This window comes from Gorilla gorilla, chromosome 3 (genome assembly GCF_029281585.2).
Source record: "Gorilla gorilla gorilla isolate KB3781 chromosome 3, NHGRI_mGorGor1-v2.1_pri, whole genome shotgun sequence".
Classification (NCBI taxonomy): Eukaryota; Metazoa; Chordata; class Mammalia; order Primates; family Hominidae; genus Gorilla; species Gorilla gorilla.
In genome coordinates this window covers 203,642,222-203,665,136 of record NC_073227.2, presented here as the reverse complement: position 1 = coordinate 203,665,136, position 22,915 = coordinate 203,642,222, and the positions used below count along the sequence as shown (strand labels likewise).

General features: G+C 37.9%; 1 protein-coding gene across 24 annotated transcripts in view; it reads right to left on the bottom strand.

Annotated features, from left to right (window-relative positions):
• The window catches only part of TENM3 (teneurin transmembrane protein 3), a 652,872-nt gene that overhangs the window by 150,578 nt on the left and 479,379 nt on the right, over positions 1 to 22,915 (bottom strand). For all 24 annotated transcript variants that reach the window (XM_055385113.2, XM_055385106.2, XM_055385110.2 and 21 more), the window contains one exon: positions 17,555 to 17,793. In XM_055385113.2, the coding sequence (XP_055241088.2) occupies positions 17,555 to 17,793 (239 nt within the window). The remainder of the gene's footprint in view (positions 1 to 17,554; positions 17,794 to 22,915) is intronic.

Here is a 22,915-nt window from a genome sequence, read left to right as displayed (position 1 = left end):
TGCCATCCCCAGCCGGTATCTCTTAAATTGCCACATCCAGTAGCCTCGTGCCAATATTCATCCTGTTTACATCTCAAGAGTACTGGGCATTATTAGCCACCCATCGTCAATACTTTATTTTCCTTTCATAATTCTCCTGGTTCTCTTTCCAGTTCTCTGCTGGTTCCCAGTTGTTCTCCTTAAATCATTTTGTGGAAGTCTTACAGGCTATTCACAAATAACCAAGTTCTCCTGGACATATATTGGAGTTACTCTTCCCTGCTCTTCTGAAGCCTTATAACTTTGCTTCAGATAAAGAAATGTGGGCAAAAGTAGTATGTCTTACCTCTGTGAGGAAGATTTAAGAACCAATATGTAATGTGTTGCATTCCCATGCAGTAATCATGCAAATGTGCTGAGTACTGTTTCTGTTAAGTCTAGGTCCTTGAGTGAGCAGAACCCCCTTGACAAGAACCACCCTGCACATGTAGCTTAAGCAAAAATAAACCATCATGTTAAGCCACTGTAGTAGGTAGCCTCCGAGATGGCCCCAGATAAGCCCTGTCTTCTGGTATTCCCACCCTTCTATAATCTACTCCCCTTGAGTTTAGGCTTGATTTAGTGACTTGCTTACAATGGAAAGCATATGGCAGAAATAATGGAATGTCTCTTTTGAGCTTAGGTTATGAAAGACTTCAGCTTCTTTTTTGGTTGTTCTCTCTCTCTTTTGGACTGCTTTCCATAGGGAAAACCAGCTGTCATATCATGAGGCAGCCTCATAAAGAGGCCCATGTGGTAAGAGACTGAAGTCTGCCAAAAACCTCGTGTGTGAGCTTGGAAGCACATCCTGCAGCACCAGCTGAGCCTTCACATGAAACAGCAGCCCCAGTCTGTAGTTTGACTGTAACCTTACAGACTGTGAGGCAGAGGCACCCAGCTAAGTTGGGCCCAGCTGCAATTATAAACTGATACAGCCATTTAGGTTTTTAGGGTTGTTTTTACCACTTCATAACCTGCCTACTCCTGACTTATACAATGCCTCCCTCCATGTATTCCCCAAAATATAGACATTCGCCAAAGTCCTTCCTTGACCTTCCTTTCATGTTAACCACTTTTATAATATCAACTTCCAATTCCATGTGGATGGATGACTTTGAAATATGTATCTCTTAACACTGAATTCTTTCCTGACTGGGCTATACTTCAAACTTTACATTTTTCTACTAGACCTACCTAGAAATCCTGTGGTACTTCAAACTTTACTAAAGACAAAATAAATGGTCTTTACCTTCATAATTGTTTTGCTTTCTGGGTTTCTCTTTTTTGTTCATGATATCACTTTAGCCTGGGCAGTGAAGTCACTGATATCATGAACAGAAAAAAGAAACCCAGAAAACAAAACAATTATGAAGATAAAAACCATTTGTTTTGTCTTTAGTAAAGTTTGAAGTAGCACAGGGATCCCTTTAAAATAAGTTGTAACATCTGACATTTGTCATCTATAAAATTAATGAGTATACTTTTTATACTATCACCCAAGTCAATGAGAAAAAAAATTACAGTAATATCAACTCAGGAGTGACTAACATGGATATGAAGTCATTGATCATGGTCAAAACCTCTGTTACTAACAGCCAAATAGGCTACTCTAGACTGCATCTTTTTAGGTTGTCTTGTGGTATTCATGAACTGTAACCATTTTCAGATGTTAAAAATTAAATCTTTCTTATGTAATTAAAAAATTAGTTCTATAAACCCTTAGTACGTTTCTGTAGATTTTTCCAATAATTAAGAAAAAACCTTATTAATTGAAATAATTTTGAGACAATATGTTAATAAAGATTTATCAGTAAAATTTTATGAAGGAATTTTTTTTCACACACAAAGACCATTAAAGTGAGAGAAATCACAGCATGCATTCCTTTTATTTTCCAAGGCTGGAGATGAACAGAATCCATGGTATTATAGTTATTTCACCTCCTCCCCATAAAATAAAAAGGGGGCATGCCATTGTTTTTAACCCGTATATGTTGGTGTGACACTTAAAAGCCAGCATGTGGAACACTTGAAACCAAAAATGTGTAATTAAAGAAAATTATATACCACTGAGTAACAAATTCAGTGCCATTTTTAGCTCCATGTTGAGAAAAAAAGGTGCCAAATTTTGATCTCGTCTCTGGGGACCATGCCACTGAAGTTGTTACCACAGCTACTATTATTTCTACTGGCATGCTTGAGTCCCCAGATCCTGCCAAAAATGGATGGGAAGGAGGGGTGATGACAGCTGGTGACATAGTCCAGCAATTGCCAGAACCTTGGAGCAAATTACAGGGGATGTTGTGAAGGGAACACAGACGCGAGCACCCAGCCATCAGTCACCTGAAGGTGATGTGTGCCACCAGAACCCTGAGGAGTGTGCTCTAAGGTTTTGGCAACACAGAGTAGCGTGCTTGGAGGGCCTGCCAGGGTTGGCTAAATGCTGTTTAATATTACAAGATCAAGTGAACATTCTCACAAAGACAAAGAGGATGAGGTAATATGGGAAAGAGTCTGATAAGAAAAACTGACTTTAAAAATACCATGCTGAAAATGTCTGCCATTCTATTTTGTTTAGTCTCCCAAACCTCAAAAGTTCATCTAAGCAAGCAAGCATGTAGAGTTTCCCTTTCTTGCAATTCACTTCACATTCACTGTGGTACACTTCCAAAAGGAATCTTTCTGAGAAAGATTCATTAGGAACATATTAAGTTGCAGAAAATAAAATCAGAGTCTGACATTACATAGGTAAGTGCATTGTTTTCAACACAGATTGTCTATTGCATCTTGTGGGGCCTTTTGTTTGTATTAAAAGAGACTGGAGTCCCTGTCTGAATTCTGGCTTTAAATAATTGTGGAACTTTGGCAAGTTACTGGATCTTTCTGAGGCTTGGCTCTCTCATTTACAAAGAAAATCTGAAGGGTTTGCACTAGATGACCTCTAAGGTCTCTTCCAGATTTATATTCTATGATGTTAATATATTATAAAATACAAATATTTAGGCTAAATTATTGAGCATAGGGAAAAATATCTGGCATCAATAAGATGTCAACACATTAGAATACCAATGTTGTTCTTGATTTTAATTTTTAAAACTACATTGCATAGAGTCAAACTATCATGTTATACATATGATTCCTTAGATATCTTGGGCTTTGAATGCAGAATTGTTTCATTTTATGTATCAATTTCATGAATACATAAATATACACGACGCACATGTGTATTTCATGTGCTAATAATCAGGTTTCACAGAAAAAAATAAGAAAAATACTCTTAAATATAGGGCAATCATTTGATTGGCTACATGTATCCAGAGTGCAACCAACCTTTCAATGTGAAATGAAAGTATCGCATGTGAAGACTGCAGTTTGTAACTTGGACCCCTACTGGTCTAAACTGTCATTAGGAACACACGGCTCTCCATAAATTAGCTTTTGTTTTGGATTTCCTGCTGTGTCCATATACATGTTGACAGAATGTGTTGGGCAATATTTTGGCATTCTAATTCATTATTATTTGTTATTAACTTTTAAGGCTAATATTATTTCAACACTCTATATCATGCTGACCCAAATATTGTTATTTTAAATCAATATTTCTTTTGAAAGCTTTCATATTAATATGCACTCTAGTTGTCATTAAGGAAAATAAAATTATTCTGTCAACTGTAGGATATTTATATTCAAAAGAACTAACATTTGATATAGGAAGTTCCTCTTTGCATTACATGATAACATTCTAAAAGTATAGGCTTTATGAACGAACAGGTTTGGAGGGAGATACAGAATGGCTGCCAATATTTTATATTTCTATGCTGTTTTTCCTTTCCATCCTTTCTTGGCATAATGCAATTAATGGGAAAAAAGAATCATATTGGCTATCAAAATGCCTTGATGGGAACACACAGTGATTTAGCTTTGAAGGTTTGTTTCTGCCAGGATATTTGACTCATATTCTTTTATAAATGATAACATTAAACAATTCTACTTGAAAGTTTCATTGCATTTTTTCTTTCTGAACTGCGTGGATGCAGAGTAAGACACCTATGGATGCGGCTCAGGAAATGCTAATTCCAGAGCTGCCTTTGACAGCCAATGCTGAAGCTGACAAAACGAAAATCAAGCTGTTGCCTCTGTCACAGAGAGAATTAAGTTAGAATTTCTAAAACAGACTGTTTTCCTGATGTTTCATCAGTTTTCTCTTGTTTAAAGGGTCTGTTCTCTGAATAAAAGAAGGATTCGTCCTCCAATCTAATGGAAAGAACAAAGTGTTAACCGTCACGATCAGCTGCCCAAAGGGGTCAGCCATTACCTATAAGCTAGAGAATTTTTGAGATAATACTTGTCAATATTGAAGAGTATGGTAAGAGGACTTATTTCAATAACATTCAAAATACAGAATGAAATCATTTACATGATTTGTGGGTTATTCCCTGCTTCCCAAAATATTGAATTTGCTGTTATTGTGAAATGTATGTAATAGATGATTCATTAGTGAGTTATCTGCAGCTTTGCCATTGAAATCCAATAGATCTATCTCATTATTCAAAGGCTTGCAGTACTCACTCAATTTTCATTTGGGTTCCTTTCTCCCATAACAGCTTTAAGAACTGCATACATAGGCTAGGCGCAGTGGCTTGCGCCTGTAATCCCAGCACTTTGGGAGGCCGAAGCAGGTGGATCACTTGAGGTCAGGAGTTTGAGACCAGCTTGGCCAACATGGCAAAACTCCGCCTCTGCTACAATCACAAAAATTAGCCAGGCGTGTGGAGCACACCTGTAATCCCAGCTACTCGGGAGGCTGAGGCAGGAGATTCGCTTGAACCTATGAGGTGGAGGTTGCAGTGAGCTGAGATGGTGCCACTGCACTCCAGCCTGGGTGACAGAGCAAGACTCTGTCTCAAAAAAAAAAAAAAAAAAACAACAAAAAAAAACTGCATACTACTTTTATGTAACAAATGTTTATGTATGCTACTGACTTAAGCATAAAATTATTTCTTCACTTGTTTTGGCTTTTTAAAAAATGGTAAAATATACAAACTGAAAATTACAATTCTTTGAAATTTTAAGGCACTGTAATCACCATTATTGAAAGATCCAACTATTGAAATATGGAGATCCTTAGAAGAATGTCAGTATATTAAAACATGGCAAAATCCAGAAAAATAGCTCCTATGTAACAGTCCAGTTCTCCAAGGCGTTACATTTGAGACAGACACTGATTCGTGAGTGTGTGTATACGTGTGTGTGTTTGCACAGGTGCACGTGTATGTCAAGAGGAAACTTGAAACAGAATCAATGATCCTTCAGTAATGTAGGCACGACCAGCTCATGTGATTTGTTGTCTATCATTCAATCAACAAAGATGAAGTGGGTATCTGCCTTATCAAGTTCGGCTGGCTGTGAGAAGCAGAGGGCTGTGGGAACCCACTACGGCCTCTGGGTGCCTGCAGCACCTTGTAGGTAAGGGTTATTTGGACAGATGACATCAGTCTCCCATGAGTGTCTCATCTTACTCCTCAGGCGGAGGAGAAAAACGTTCTTATGAAGCCTGCGTTCCATTTGCTCCCTCTTCATCTGGGATCACTCGGAGAGCAGTTTTCCTTAGTTATTCCTAACTTAACCATTATTAATGAATATTTATGGAGCATTTGTGGAAATATATTTCAAAGCAAAACACAGAGGAAGCTGCAGTCTCTGATCCCTGGGAGACTTGCTCACACTGCCAGCCTGCTTCTGTATTTGGTGGTCTCAGTCTCCTTTCCTAAAAATAAATGGCCCACTTTCTTATTTTAAACATGCAATGCTTCTCTTTATGTGACTCTTTTCCAAGATCATGAAGAATGTATTTGAAGAAGTAAAAAAAGGCATCTAAAAATATCATTACTCTAAAAATGGAAAATGTAAAATTTATGATTATTTGAAATGACTGAAACAACATAGTTAGGTTTTATAAACAAATTCTATGTAACTCATATAGGCTTACTAACCATATCATGCAAATAGCTTGTTAAAACTAGAAATGTAGTTAATAAAAAGATTAAGGATCTGGAATAAAATTGGGAAACCCAGTGGAAAAGCCCCACAGCATTTTCAGTTCCCTCAGCAGTGATTCCTGTATTTGTCAAAATGTGCTGATCACCTTTATAATTGTGAACCTTCTATAGTATTATTTTGTAAGTAAGTATTTTACATTTATATACTTCTTTTTTAAGTGATTGACTTAAAATTTTAATACATTTATTTCCAAAGGAAATTCTGTATTACCTTAAGGGAAAAATCAGTATATCTTGATATGAATAGAAATCAGCAAAATTACTCTTATTTATGTATTTTTGAGACAGAGTCTTGCTCTATTGCCAGGCTAGAGTGCAGTGGCACGATCTCAGCTCACCGCAACCTCCGCCTCCTGGGTTCAAGCAATTCTCCTGCCTCAGCCTCCCGAGTAGCTGGGACTACAGGTGCGCGCCACCATGCCTGGCTAATTTTTTGTATTTTAGCAGAGACGGGGTTTCACCATGTTGGTCAGGATGGTCTCAATCTCCTGAACCCGTGATCCGCCCGCCTCAGGCTCCCAAAATGCTGGGATTACAAGTGTGAGCCACCACACCCGGTCCAAAATTACTCTTTATTTGTAAAAGAGATGTTAAAGGCAAGTGTCAGAGATGGCTAACATCTGCTGAGACCTTCCTCATGACATAATCTGATATAAGAAAATAAGAATTCAAAATGGAATTCATTTCTCATTTTGTCTTTCATTGTTATTTATTCTTCAGTTCATGTTCTATCTATAAATTCTTAAACCTTAGGAGAAACAATGCCCTATGATATAGTGGGAAAAGTTCTGGACTTAAAATAAGGAGACCTAGATTATGGTTCCTTTTAAAGGACTTGCTGACTGGACAAGTCACTGATTTTCTGGGCCTAAGATTTTTCTTTTAAAAAAGTGTGGATAATAGTACTTAATTTACTAGGTTGTTACAAAGAAGAAGAAGAAGAAGAAGAAGAGCTAAAATTAACTGAGCACTTACATTTTGCCAGGCACATTATTCAATTTTCCCCATAGCTGTACTATTTCGAAACTTGTTTATATTGAGGAAGAAATTCAGGTTTACGAAGGTTAACTACCCTGTTCAAGATTACATAGTTATTAAGTGACAAAGGTGAGATACAAACACAAATCTGGCTGCTTTGAGAGTCTATACTTATTAACAGTATTTTAAAAATAAATTGTACTATGGTATACAAATTTGAAATTATATCTTGTCATATAAGAGTGTGAGATCACTGTGATAAAGATTACTTCTTACTCATCTTTGTGAATTCAGTATTTAGAAAAGATATTCAAAAACAGCTAAGTTTAATGAAATTGACTTTGATATTAGAAATAATTAAAAGGAGATACATGAAAAAATGAGCAAAAATCTGAAATCTGCAAAACCACCTGTATAATTTTCTCTCAAAACCAAGAGCCCCATATTCTACAAATTATATGCAGTAATCTTCTAGGTAGCTTTGGATATCCTTCTGTCTCTCTGGGAAATGCAGGATAATATGTGACAGGCTTCCTGTCCTTCAGGGGCAGGTGGAGGCTTATTGAAAGTGATAAAGAGAATGGGTTCCCCAGTGGAGGAGAAAACAGAAAGGATCAGCCAGTGGCTAAAGTATTAGGGTGATAAGACAATCCCAGGACACAGCCAGCCAATGTCATGCCAGGCTGGCTGATGGACAGCCACCAGAAGAGGAGCATTAATTCCCTCCCGGATAAGTCACCACGATAAAATGTAACAGGTAACAGAAGGACTGGAAGTTCTTATCATTAATAACATGAAATCTTTTCTCAGAAAATATCTTAGTATTATACAGAGGTGGATCTAGCTAAAAAAACATACTTGTTCTTCGAGTCACTGTATAGAATGTACAATGGGAAGATGCACAATGGGGGGGCCTCAGAGTAAGATTCTTTGCACCTTTAGGCCCAACTCAATCATGAAAATGAGACGTGCTGACCTCCTTAGTTATCAAACACAGGGCAACATGACGCTTATCTCCAAACAGCTTTTGCGATGTAGGATACACACACACACATCTGTATGTTTTTAATTTCTTCAAAACAGATTGAGTACTCATGAATGGAAAGAAGTCAGAGATATCTTTTCCTTTACCAGTTTTTAAAAACATTTTTTGGAAATTCTTTATAAATAAAATTCTTAAAGCACGCATGTATGTTATCTGAAATTAAGAGAAAGGAACAAACAGAAAGAGACTATGGGATTCTTGTGGCAATTTTAGATCTAGTTACCCCAAATTTCCAAAGTGACATTTCTACTCTAGATGTTAACTGAAACACTGGGCTCTAGGTAAACTAAGTCAATAATGAAAACTAAAAAAAAAAAACAAACATTTTTCCCTAACACATGGAGAAATTTTCTCTTCATTATATCACAATATATTAGTTTTAATACCCTGACAGTTGATATTTTTGGGTCACATTTAGGTTTATGTGGTAACACTTAGAATCTGTCCCTACGTCAGCATTTGTCAAAACACATAATCTCAGTTATTATTTAGGCCTTAGCAGGAAAATCTTGAATGCTCAGATTCAGTAAAGTTCTGTCTTTTATGCACTCTCTTAGGTTTCCTACATTTCTCCTTTTCAAACAGTTACTATAACTGTAATTAATTACTCAGTGTTTGCATTCTACAGAAGAATATAATCTCTAAGAGGCAAGGAATGTATTTTCACTGCTGTCTCTGTCACAGTGTCTGAGCCATGGTAGTCACCTGATAAATAAATGTTGAATGAATGACGGATGAATGAATGGTCAGTTCCTTTTCTAACAGGTGTTGTATTACTAAAGTAACTAAAGAAGAAACTGGAATTTTTTTAAATCTATTTTTTATTTTTTAGAGATGCTCTTGCTATGTCGTTCAGGCTGGAGTGCAGTGGCTATTCACAGGCACGATCATCAGGCATTACAGCCTCAAACTCCGAGGCTCAAGTGGTGATCCTTCTGCCTCAGCCTCCCAGAAAGCTGTGACTACAGATGCGTGCCACCACGTCTGGCTTTGGAATCTTATTTTTAAGGAAAAGGGACAATGTGAGCAGTCTGCAGACATTCTAAGATGATGTGGGAACAACAAACTCTATACAAATTTAAATTTTATTTGTATATTCTAGGATGAAACCTTTGTTTGATATTTGTATCTTTATTTGTATATTCTAGGATGAAACCTTTGTTTGATATAGTTTCCATGAAACTTAAAGGTTTTATGCTGAATTCACTTCTAAAATTCCTAGTAATTCGTCAAGTTTTTTTAACCTTATTGATGCCATTTACTTTTCTTTCACTCCTCTCTATGCAGACATTTCTCTCTGAATATGCCGCTGTTAGTACCACTAATGTAAAAGCAAATGACATATGCAACACCAATTAAATATTTATGCAACGTAGCAGTAAAGTGGTAAATATTGTATTAAGGTTTCCACTTGTCATTAGGAGATGTTGCTACGTTTTGCAAAAATGATAGTTTAAAACAGAGAAAACTTCACTATATTTCATGAATAAGATATTTATATCTAGCATAAACCAGAGGTAAGCTGACTTTAAAGGTATTTCTTATTGTTCTGTCTTTGAATATTTTTCAAGCCAGAGAGATCCCTATATTTAAATGGTAAACACAATCTGTTTAAGTGTATTCTTTTCTTTTCTTTTCTTTTCTTTTTTTTTTTTTTGAGACAGAGTCTCACTCTGTTGCTCAGGCTGGAATACAGTGGCGCGATCTCTGCTCGCTGCAACCTCTGCCTCCTGGGTTCAAGCGATTGTCCTGCCTCAGCCTCCTGAGTAGCTGGGACTACAGGTGCATGCCACCATGCCTGGCTAACTTTTTGTGTTTTTAGTAGAGATGAGGTTTCACCGTGCCGGCCAGGCTGGTCTTGAACTCCTGGCCTCCTCCCAAAGTGCTGGGATTACAGGTGTGAGCCACTGTGCCCGGCCAAGTGTATTATTTGCATATGTTATTTACTTTAGCTGACCTCATATCAAACTAAGAGTAAAATACATTATGTTTGTGGGGAGAGGAGGAGCTTACTTTCTATACTGGTAAATTCTTTTATTCTGAGTCTTTAATCACCATTGAATCAGGCTTAAATATGTCCTTAAGGATTCAATAATAAAATAAAATATTGAAAAACTGATTCTAAATTTTTAGTCTTACAATTTTCCATCCTCTAAAATATAGGCAACACATTTCTTCCTACAATGTGATGAAATCATGTTAGTATTAAAATGCTTCCATACCATCTCAGACAAAAATGCATTTTCTGACTATAATGCAACTCAGAGTGAAGGGAAGAAGCTATAGTGGAAAATGGTATGTAATGCATTGCTTGGCTGTGTTCTAGAACATTATAAAACAGCACTTTTATTACAAAGACATGTCCAAAAAGAAAAAAGAATGTCAAACACATTTTATTTTGCCATATATAGTTAAATGGCTGATTTTCCATGACGCATAAAGGGCTGGCGCATTTTCCCTTCTGACCCTGAGTTGCATGTATATAGCTACTACCATAATCAATTTCAAGGTACACAGAGAGGTTAAAATGTTCATAAAATGCAAATAGGCCCAGAAGTAGGACAGATAACTGCTAAGGAATCATAACTGCAATGAACCTGGATTCGACAGGTTATGTTTTGCCGGATCTAGGGAATGCTTATGTTGTTAAACAGCCTTTTTAGCAGGCATATGACAACATGTATTTTAGAAATCAGTTGGTAGCAGCTGTTCAAAGGAAATAAATAACTACATATGTATTTTTTAAATGAAAGGAATAGTAAAAATTTGAGTAGTTCTCCGGTTTGCTATACTTGTCAGGAGCTCATAAGAAAAACAAAGCTGAGTTATTTGTTTTCATTGGGCAATGAGTTAGCAAAACAGTCCCTTAAAAATTTCAGATTTTTATGGAAACATTTTTGTGGGGATAAAAAAACTATTGGGTATTGACTGGGTGTTGGGAGGTAACAGCGAGTGACTGTTAAAGGATGCAGGGATTCTTTTTGAAGGTGAGAGAAATGTTCTGTGATGGTAGCTGCAAAATTCTGTGGACATGTAACACTAAACACCACTGGACCGTATATTTAAATGGATAAATCACATGGTATGTGCACTGGGTCTCAATAAAGCTGTGATTTAAAACACTCTGTTGTCAAATGAATTACTGGTTAGGAAAAACCTGGCCAAAAGGGCAAGATAATTGAGAAAATATACCACAATATAGTCTGATAATATTTTTTTCTCTAGTGCTCCTTAAAAAGTTCATGTACAAATACCTTTGGTGCTACTGTACATGGAGAAATTCTCTGACTCTGCCTAGCAGTGCACAGAGATGCTCGTGAAATTAAAGGTCTATAACAGTGTTATTTGAAGTCTGATTTGAGGGCTTTTTTTGCAGTTTAATTGGTGTCATCCCAAGCATTTATTATGATTTGCATGTAGCAATGCTTTAATAATGTTTATCCTTCATGAGGGATTTCTGGCCACTTTTCTATGTGCATAACATTGACATTTCAGGTTATCTTCTACCCAGAAAAAAGAGCTTTCTGTGAGCAAAGAACAGTATCAAGACTCCTACCCATTGTGTAACGGTGAACAGACGCAGAACATGGACTCTTCTCCTTTTTGCCATTCTTTGGTGAACAACTGGTGGTTACTGCTCATCTTTTTTTTTTTTTTTTTTTTAATTTCAGAGCCAAAAAAGAAGAATCAGTACATCAGGGCCCAGAGAAGTGCAACAGGTATTTCTTTGGGTAGGTCTGTATCATAACTGTAATCATCGAACCTAACATTTGTGGTTAGAAATCAGTAGAATTTTTGTTGCGTAAAGGCACAGCAACTCAAAAGGTTAATGGATTACAGCAGGATTTTAGCTGCAGGCTCAGTAATCCAAAGAAAATGGTAACATGACTCCACTGAAAAAAAGTCCACCATATGTACATTTGATTTTTAAAAACTGGGATAGGTGAAATCGTATCACATTTATTCTATCATGAATCAGCTAAGGCTTCTCAATTCTGCTTGCTCCTCTATCCCAATAGGGCCTCATGATCTCCCAGTTATGGCTACTTTTCTAACAGGTTGTCTAGACTTGTACTATTCAAATGATAGTTCCCAGCCCCGTGTTGCTGTTTGAGTTTAATGAAAAATAGCACAATTTAAACTTTGGTTTCTACAACTTACTAGCTACATTTCAAGGGCTCAACAGCCACGTGTCTAGTGGCTACTAAATTGGACAGTGTGGAAACAGAACATTTCCATCATGAAATGGGACATGTGACAGCATTTCCTAGACCTGTGCTACTCACATTGTGGTCTGAGAAGCACGGCAGCATCACCTGAGAGCCTGCTGGAAAAACCAATCTCAGTTCTCACTTCGGATCTGCTAAATCAGGACATGCATCTTAGCAAGGTCCCCAGGCGATTCCTAGGCACAGGAATGCTTGGAAAGCACAACTCTGGGCCTCCTTTCATTGTATTGCATGTTCTGGAAGGCCACTGAAGCAATCTTTCAAAAGCATAACTGTGACTCCTTTTCACTCCTATGCTTAAATCTCTTCAATTTCTTCTCTATTTTTACTTCTTAAAAAACCTCACGGGAGACAGTATAGTGTAAGAGTCCTTGTATGTGTGCCTTCAGGCGAGCCATCTCTCTAAGCCACAGATTACATTTGTTAAAAGAAGAAACCTCCTAAGGTTGTTGTGGAAATTAAATGAGGTAATTCATATAGTTTCTAGAACAGCGCCCGGCACAGTAAGCACTGCACATGCACCATGGCAGATATTTCGCATTTCTCCTTGCTGTTCCTCAGATGACCTCATCTCAAGGTGATTTTCTCACTAGCCATTGGCGTGAGGTGAACAAAGCTCCAGTTCATGCATCAGGTGCCAGATCAAGTCTTTCCCCCAAATCTTCAGCAAAACGTAGGTATCGCCTTTCTTCTCTTTTTGCTCATCAAGCTGGTATGAAAGCATGTATGGTGTTAAGAGTGTTTTTATGCATGTCCTCATCACTTGACTATGAGCTTCTAGAATGAAGAGCTAATTTGGACCTCTGACATCTATCAGAGTGGCCAAGAAAATGTTAACTTAAAAATAGTTACTGAAAAACCATTAAGTACCAGAGTAAGTTGAAGAACATTTTTAAAAATCCTCGGCTGGGCACAGTGGTGGCTCATTCCTGTCATCTCAGCACTTTGGGAGGCTGAGGCAAGAGGATAGCTTGATCCTAGGAGTTCGAGACCAATCTAGGAAACATAGGGATATCTTGTCTCTACAAAAAAATAAAAAAAATTAGCTGGGCATGGTGGTGCGCGCCTGTAGTCCCAGCTACTAGGGAGGCTGAGATGGGAGGATCACTTGAGCCCAGGAGGCAGAGGCTGCAGTGAGCTGTGACTGCGTCATTGCACTCCAGCCTGTGAGACAGAGTGAGATCTTGTCTTGAAAAAATAAAAATATAAAAGATAAATAAAAACTAATACTTAGATTAGAAAGTATGGCATGAAAGCCAGAAATTTAAAGAAAAAAACAGAGTGAGAACCTGTCTCCAAAAAATAAAAATATATCAAATAAATAAAAACTAATACTTAGATTAAATAAGGACTTTACAGGTATGTCTTGAAAGCCAGAAATATAAAGGAAAAAATACATTTGACGACTTTAAAACTTCTGAATGAAATATGGTAAAAATGACTCTGACCAAAGTTAACAATAAATTGGAAAAGTATATAACATGTGACAAAAAATTCATATCCTTAATTGAAAATAGACTTTTTAAATCAAAAAGAAAGGAGAATAGCCCCAATAGAAAAGTGGAGGCTATTCACACACAAAAAGAGAAATACAAATGGCCAATAAAAGTATGAGAAGATAGTCAGCGCTACTAGTAATAAATCAAAATAACAACCTTTTAACCTAAGAGATTGGCAAAAGTTAAAAATACGCATAATAAAATATAGACAGATAAACAGATGTAATGACTAGCGTTGGTGGTTATGTAAACTGACAGTTGCCATGGTTTTCAAAATTTAAAACATGCCTACTCTGTGGTACAGCAAACATCCTTCAAAAAATGTATACCAATAAAAAACTGGATCAAATGAACACATACGCACACACCAACATGCACGGACACAGGTATAAGAAAGTAAGTCACTGTATTTTGGGGAACTAGTTAACTAAGAATAGCCACTAAATAAAATTATATAGATGATGTATAATGAATGATATGTGAGAAAAGCCTAGTATAAAATGCATTTAAAAATATGGACCTCTAGCTGTATATGTACATGGGACAATATCCGGAAGCATACACACCAAAAAGTTGACAGCATGCACTGTGGGATTACAATTAATTTTCACTTTTTAAGGTCTTTCTTTACTCTCTGAAATTTTGAAGAAATAGAAAAAATAAACAACAAAGCCTGTCCACGTCCCTCCCTCCTTGCCTCTCTTTCAGAAGCTGTTCACCTTGTCTATCCTGAGATAACTTACCTTAGAGAAGAGACATGTTAAATCTACATTGTCGTAAGTTCTCATTATCTTACTGGAAGGTAAGAAAAAGTATTCTAAGAAATAATTCCTCAAGCTCTTTTTTAATGTCTTAGGCTTTTACTGCATATTAACAGTCAATATAAGAGAAGGGAATTCTAAGGGAATGGCAAAAAAAGCTTCAGGAAGGCTGCATTTCTGTTAAAGGTTGCAAGGTCAATCTCATGATGACATTGGTCTTCCTCATTGATTCTGGGGTTTATCAGACTGATCTGGCTGGATGGGCAAGTGTCTCTTTTCTCCCTCTCTGCTTTACATGCACACTTAACAGAAAAGGACAGCCTTCCCTGAGAGAAGTGTCCTGTTCTTTTTTTCAAGGGTAAAGGCAACGTCTTTAATCAGAAAAGATTTACCATGCGAACTGATGAGCGAATGAAATTTTTTTACCTGATTAAAAATAAAATCATTGTGTTAGTGTGTTAGTCCTTTAAATGTAGGAAGACCAATGAAAATTTGAAGCACACATGTGCTTAATTAAAGCGATAAAAGTATGAGACAATTCTTTGAAGATAAAAGTAATTTTTTTGCTAGATAACACTGGGATTGTATCTTCTTAATTCCTAGCACAATAACTAGATCAAAACAAATGTTCAATAAATATCTGTTGAACTGAGAAACCTACATGAGTATATTAACTAGATAATTTGCATGTTGCCATGTGGGGAAAAATAAAAGCAAAGGGAAGGTTTATGACCATGGTACTAGTAGGAATAAAGCAGATTGGTAATTACTAAAAAGTAAAACCAGGCAATATGAAAAAAAAAGGAAAATTTTGAGTTTTTACTTAGAAGTCTGAGAGTTATATTCACTAATGGGTCCTTAAAAAGAGTACAAGTCTCACAGGTAACAGTGACTGATCTCACATTAAAATGCTATTTTTTCCTGCTAGTCACACCATGAAAATAAAATTAAATGGCATTAGAATTGATATTCAAAATATTTAACAACTGGAAGCACACAGGCACTTATCAATCAGAAAGGATGCCTGACCAGTCAACCTGACACTGAATTCCAGCCCTGCATATTTATCTACCTGGTATGCCCCATTTAGTAAAAAAAAAAAAAAAAAAAAGTCCCCAACAAACACATATTCTTTTTTAAGTCCCAGGGTGCAGGTGCAGGATGTGCAGGTTTGTTACATAGGTAAATGTGTGCCATGGTGGTTTTGCTGCACCTATCAACTCATCACCTAGGTATTAAGCCCAGCATGCATTAGCTGTTTTTACCTAATGCTCTCCCTCCCCCCACCCAACCCCATGACAGGCCTCAGTGTGTCTTGTTCCCTTCCCTGTGCCCATGTGTTCTCCTTGTTCAGTTCAAATACATATTCTTAATTTATTACATCCCATTTATGACTGGTCCATTTCAGAACCATTTAAAATTCTTTAGCAGCACACTTCTGACAGGTACAAATAATATATACAGCTAACTAGAATAGAATCTCTTGATGGCTGATACATTTTCTAACCGAATACTGGAAATCTGTCTCTGGAATATTGATTTTTGTTGTGAAATTACTCATTTACCTTCAGTGTTATGAAACAACAGCAGTATTGTTTCACTAGGGTGTGATCCTAGTCAAGAGACAACCCCTTCAGTATCTGGTTGACCATCTTTATAAGGAGAAAGTTAACTTAGATTAAAAAATGACAGAAAGGTAACAGAAAGGTTTCATCTTGCTTTTACCTCTGACTGGTAGAGGCCGTCAGAGGTACTGTATGAAGCACTCTGATGAAGATAAGCAGCATGTAATCGGGTTAAGGAGAGAAAGTGCTGTGAATCATTAATGATGTCTTCCATGGTCAAAAAATTGGAAAAAATACTGTATAACTTGTCACGTAGTTGCCATTCCTGACTCATTTGTCTCTAAAGTTCCTTCATGCTCTACAATTCTGTTTTCCCATTAAACACTGACACGAAATGGTTATTTCACTTTCCAAAGTGCATAATTATATCACAGGAGTATTATAGCCAGTGGAAGATACTGGTCCACTGCAGAAACATCATAGTATTCTACATACAGCTCTGCAATACTCTTATTCAGTTATAGAATTTCATGGGGCATCACAAATTGCTTTGTAAACTTGAGGATGCATCACTGGCTATTGTTCTTGGTGGATAAACCACAAAGCCTATGATTTATCTCAGTGGACACCATCAGCATTTCAATGTGGTAGGCCTTTTCCTACACTTAGAAGAAGATCAAAACACAATGTGGTCATTTCTGGCATTTTAAAAAGCAATTTCCAGTAGTATGAATGCTCAGATATGTTATGAAATGGTTAAATAAAAGCAATATTTACAACTTCTATTAGTAGCTTCCATTATTTGGGTTACTATCAAATGAAAAACATGATCAATACTACATCAGAAGAGAAGAAAAATCCACATATATGAATGAGTATATAATCCATTCATTGCTTTATGGACGCCCAGTTCTCTGGAGAGTGTTCCTGAGTGCAAGATGATGGCCCTGAGTGATGAGTTTTACATTTAGATGGCTGAGTGAGCTGAGAGACTTACAATATCACTAGCAGTGGAGAGCTCCCTATTGAGTACGCATTGAAGGAAATCCTGCACAGGGTTCATTACTGCAAGCACATGAATTATTTTGTGTACATGAAATGCCACAGAGCTATCCATGTTTCACAAGGGATAAGTCAAACACAAATGTACCCTATAGCTTTTGTCCAAGAATATATCTCACTGTTTACGGAAATGAACTACCCACAAAACCTGCTTTTCTATGTATCTAAATTTGCTGAAAATTACTGAAAATACTCTGTGATTTATGATACATTATTACCAAACTCACCCCCACCAAATATAACCTCACAATATATTTCTAGACCAAATGAATAAATACAAGTAATAAAACAATGTAACACCCTGATTTACAGACAAAGTAATTCTAAGAACTTGTTCTTACCTATGAAATAAGACAGGAGTATTGCCAGGAGCACCGAGACCCCTACGGCACACAGTGCAGTGCATTTCCAGCTACAGTACTTTGAAGACTTCTTGAATTTAAAAGCACTTCTTGATAGGGTGTTTCTAGGTAGTGGCCGAGTAGGCGGTGAATAAACAGAGCCAGATGCCATTGTGTATCCTGGGGTTGCAGTACTGAACAGTGGCGTTGTCCCTGTTCCTGTTTTGAATAGGAAATGCCTGTGGAAAAGGAGAATATCATTATAAGATACAAATATGTTACGATATGAGAGACAAGAGACAGCGATGCATTTAGCTCTCCTGTCTCTTTTGCTCTCTCTCTTTTTTAAAAGAATTTATCCTATATAACCTAAAACATTAAAAATTAAGGAAATGTTTTAACCAAAGAATCTAACTCACAAAAATGACTCTAATGAAAGAGACTGATTTCTAATGTAGATAGCAGGATTTATACATATACATGATCATAAATGATCACTGTCCCTTCAAGTAGACATCTTGAGAGACTATAAAGATTTTCTAATCATACTGTTTCCTGAACAAAACCATTTTGGAATGTCCCTTGATGAATTACCCTAAGAGCATTTTCACAGTTAGCAAAAGAAACCCAGCTACATGGGCATTTACTACTCATGAGACCATGCGCTCATATAAACACGAGTATGCATGATCACGCTGATCTTCTGCAGACTGATTTATTTTCTGGATGTCCATGGAAACACTGTCCTCTTGGCCTGCTTCTCTGCTAATAAGTACTATAAAAACAAGTTTGGTTACAGGCAGCTGGTCAGTTCTCAAACAATGCAAACTATTTTATTGTTAGCTTATGTCAAACATAATCAGGAGTGTGAACCTGCTGGGGGTAGGGAGAGGGAAGGAATCATGCAACATCTTCTAACACCAAACCTAAATAAATGAAGGGGTCAGTGAAGCAGATTCTGGATCAAATACAGAAACATTCCCTAACCACCGAGCCATACAACAGAGAGCAAATTGTCTCTAAAAGTTGTATGCTGTCTTCCCTGACAATGTTTAAGCAGAAATTGTGTGGTCACGACAAGAGCACTGTAAAAGGAATTCCTCAGGAAAGGTAACTAATTTTAACATTCCTATTAACAATAGAAGTCTCCAAATTTTAAAAAAGCACCATTTGTTTTATGGTTTACATTTAATATTATGCTGGTTACTTACAGTATATTCAGTGAGTGTCCACTGAATATACAGTATATTTAGTATACAGTACTGTATACTGAATATACAGCATATTCAGTAAGTGACACTTATTACGATGTTCCTAATACATTCAATGAAGTCAACAGACTGTGCTCTCTTTCACATTCAGAAGATAACAGAGATCTTCCAATCTGATATGGTACAGTCTTTATGCAAGGTCATTTTAGATAAGACATAGCTAAATACTTCTAATTTTAATACTCATATACTTATTGTATATTGGAGAAATACTGAATATATCAAACAAATTAAGGGGCCAATAGGACAGAATTGGGAAGCCAGATTGCCAAGGTTCAAATTCCACCTAACCACTTAGTAGGTATGTGTCCCTGGCGAGTTACTGAAAGTCAGTTTTGGTTTCTTAATCTACAAAATGAGGATGGTAATAGTATCTACCTCACAGGGTTATTATGAAACTTAAATGAGTTAATATTTAAAGTAAAGTGCTTGGAATATACCAAGTGTTATGTAAGTATCCAATTAATAAAAAAGGATCACACTCATTTATTTTATGTATATTATTGCTTAGAAAAGGCTGAATAGGTATTTAAAAGTTACAAAGAATCAATCTCCAGAAAACTATTACGTGAAAAATAGTGAAGCTGGTCTACAGATACGGTAAAAGTCATGAAAGTTGGCCTAATACAGGTCGGTAGAGTGGAAAGAATTCTGGATTGAAAATCAGTCCCTGGTCTATCATTTCCTAGTAATGTGGTCCTAGGGAACCTCAGTTTTTTTTCTTGACCTGTAAAAGAAATGGCACTAATGACTTACTTATTTTAACAGGGTTGCAAAACTAGAGCTTTTAGAGACTAGAGCTAATGTCTCTAAAAAACGCTTTGTCAAACACAAACTTAGAACAGATGCAAATGATGAGTTGCCACTTGTACAAATTATACTAGCCACTGTATTATGAGCCCATCTCCCCCCACTGAACTACTTTAAAAAGCTAATTTAAAAGTTTATAGCCTGAATTAAGTGATATGTTGGAGGCAGCATTAGTACCTCCTACCATATTCAGCCTGGTTATTAAGTGCTCTGAAACAACACTGTCTGAGTTCAAATCCAGACTTCACCTATAAACAGCTGCATGATGGTGGGTAAGTTACTCAAGTTTTGTGTCTTGGTTTTATCATCTGTAAAAAGGGCATAATAATAGTACCTACAGTTTACAGGCATTTTCCAAGGATTAGATGAAGTAATGCATATATAAAGTGTTTACATTAGTATCTAGCACAAGGTAAGTGCTCAATAAGCATTAGCTATTTATTATTTTGCTCAAAATCACATATCACAGTCTCTATTCAAAGGACCAAAAAAGTATAATTTGAAGATTTTAAATGCCAATTCAAAATGTAACATCATCAAAACGAATGTGTACAAAATTAATTCCCTGGTTTACAAATTTGATACTGGCGATTTCACACTGGCATGTAGTCTGGATAAGAAGATGAACTATGTCATTTAGATCAGGCATCAGCAAACTTTTGCTGTAAGGGACCACAGAGTAAATATTTTAGGCTTTTCCAGCGACATCACTGAACTCTGCTGTTCTATCGTGAAAGCCGCCATAGATGATGCATACATGTTTAACTCTGGCTCTGTTACAATAACACTTTTTTGTAGACATTGAAATTTTAACTTTATAGAATTTTCCCATGTCATGAAATCTTTTCTTTTCATGCTGTCAATTATTTAAAGATGTGAAAACTACTCTCTGCTCACAAGCAGTACCAAAAAGTAAGGAACAGGGCTAGATCTGGCCTGTGAATCATGTTGGCCCGGATCTAGATTCTCACTCTTTTCAGGATTGTACATGAAGAGTGAGCAGGAGGCTCAGCGGCCCATAGAAACAGCCTATTCCCTCAACGCCACTGGAGAGGATTTAAAAGGCAGCCTAAAGGGTGCAAAGCATGCCTCTTGTGAAGCTTGGACAGATCCATGTAATTGGACAGACATCCTATTATTATCTTCCGGAAGTTCCACCCTAAAAAGTCCTGGCAAACACTGGTGTATGCATTTCACAAGGCCAAATGATCATCTTTGCCAAGTATAGGAAAAGGACTGACATTTCCTATGACTGTGGGACAATTCGCTTACTTTACTGCAGCGGTCCCCAACGTTTTTGGCACCAGGGACCGGTTTCGTGGAAGACAATTTTTCCCTGGACCAGGAATAGGTGGGTGGGGAGGATGGTTTCGGGGTGAAACTGTCCCACCTCAGATCATCAAGCATTAGATTCTCGCACAACCTCGATCCCTCGCATGCGCAGTTCACAACAGGGTTTGTGCTCCTGTGAGAATCTAATGCTCTCTCTGATCTGACAGGAGGCGGAGCTCAGGCAGTAACGCTCCCTCCCCCGACTGCCACTCACCTGCTGTGTGGCCCAGTTCCTAACAGGCCGCAGATCTGTACTGGTCCACAGCCCAGTGGTCGGGGACCCGTGCTACAAGTGTGGGCTTTGGCATCAGCTCAGTTTTGGATGACCCCTCCTGGTATCACCGATGGACCTGAGATAGGTGTCCATTCTGTCGGCTTCATTAACAACAATAATGATAACTGCCATTTCCTGAGTACCTACTAAGCACTGTATTGTTGTTTCATTACAATTTTCACCATAATGCGGTGAAGAATAAAATGACTATTTGTATTTTCAGCCTTCATCCTCCAAATCTCAGCTCAGATGTTACTACCTGACCACCCAATCCAAAGCCCTGTTCCCTCTACTCTCCATAGTATTACCACGTATTATCATTTTCTTCAAAGTGCTTATTACAATCAGTGATCTTGTTATTTATTTGTGCGGTAAATCAAGTTTCTGAAGTACTATTGAAAGCATGTTTTTTCCTCCTGACTTTTTTCCCTTTCTGTGTTTCCTCTGCCTCAATCCTCTCACTCTAGTTTTATTTCATTGCCTCCAGGAGAAATGAAATAAGATGAAGGAAGAAATAGCTTGAGTCTCTTACCAGTTTTCTAAAGCCCAGACTGCTGAGGGAAATAGAGTGGACTGGGGAGAAAAATGGTGTGAGGGGAGAAAGGGCTTCTCTCCAGAAAGGGGAACATGTCCACGCGGGGAGCAGGTGGAGAACCTGAGGGGAGCTGGTAACAGCAGAGGAGCAACAGGGCCCAGGGAGAGAAGCCTGCCTTCTGCTTCGTGGGTGGCATCCTGGGGAAGTGGCAAGACTCCAAGGAAGGCTGAGGCTCTTTCTACTCCTTCCATGCCATGCTCGAGGGGACAGAAGTAGCAGAGAGAGCTACCTGGCAAAGCTGCGTGTACAGAAACACGCAACACTCAGGTAGCGACAGGTTTACAGGCCCATGGCCAACGATGTAGTCCCTTACCTTAGTCTTTGGTCCCATGAAAACCCTCTGGGGGAAAGTGGAAATGGAGAGGCTTTGGGATATACCCAAAATGTCAGAAAGAAACCAAATTTAGAAAATAAAGATTCCCCTTAGACTAGAAAAAATATTTCATTTTATTAAGGGCTAGGAAGAGAGAAAGAGAAGAATGGCTGAAGATGTACCGTGTCCCAGGGATGAAGGCCCTGCTCCTGGCCTCCCCGCCTGAGTCCTGGAGAAGCAGAGACCACGGCCTATATCCAAGAGGCCTGAGAGCAGAGGAAACCTGTGCCTTACATCTCAGACAGAGAACGGAGGTGATAACAGGATCTCAAAAAGAAATGCATGAAGCATCCAGGCGATGCAGTCAGGGAGCCTCGCCGAGATTCCTGTGCCTGAGCATAATTTCTAAGAAGCGGAATTACTTCTATGGCTGCAAGAGTAGCAAAGAGATGGCAGTGTGCCACTGGACAAGCAGGGGTCTCGAGGATAGGAACGAAGGCGACCCCCACAATATCAGGAGGATTAGGAATAGACAGAGAGCACGAAAACTAGATGTCTTAGTGGAGAAGAGTGTAACACCAGAAGCTCCCTGCTGTGCTCAGAGCATCATGGAAGAGCTGGGGTAGGGGAGGGAGGGACCCAAACTGCCTGAAGAGAAGATTCTAGGAATGAGGCTTAAAATAAAACATAAACGGGCCAGGTGCGGTGGGTCACACCTGTAATCCCAGCACTTTGGAAGGCCGCAGCGGGTGGATCACAAGGTCAG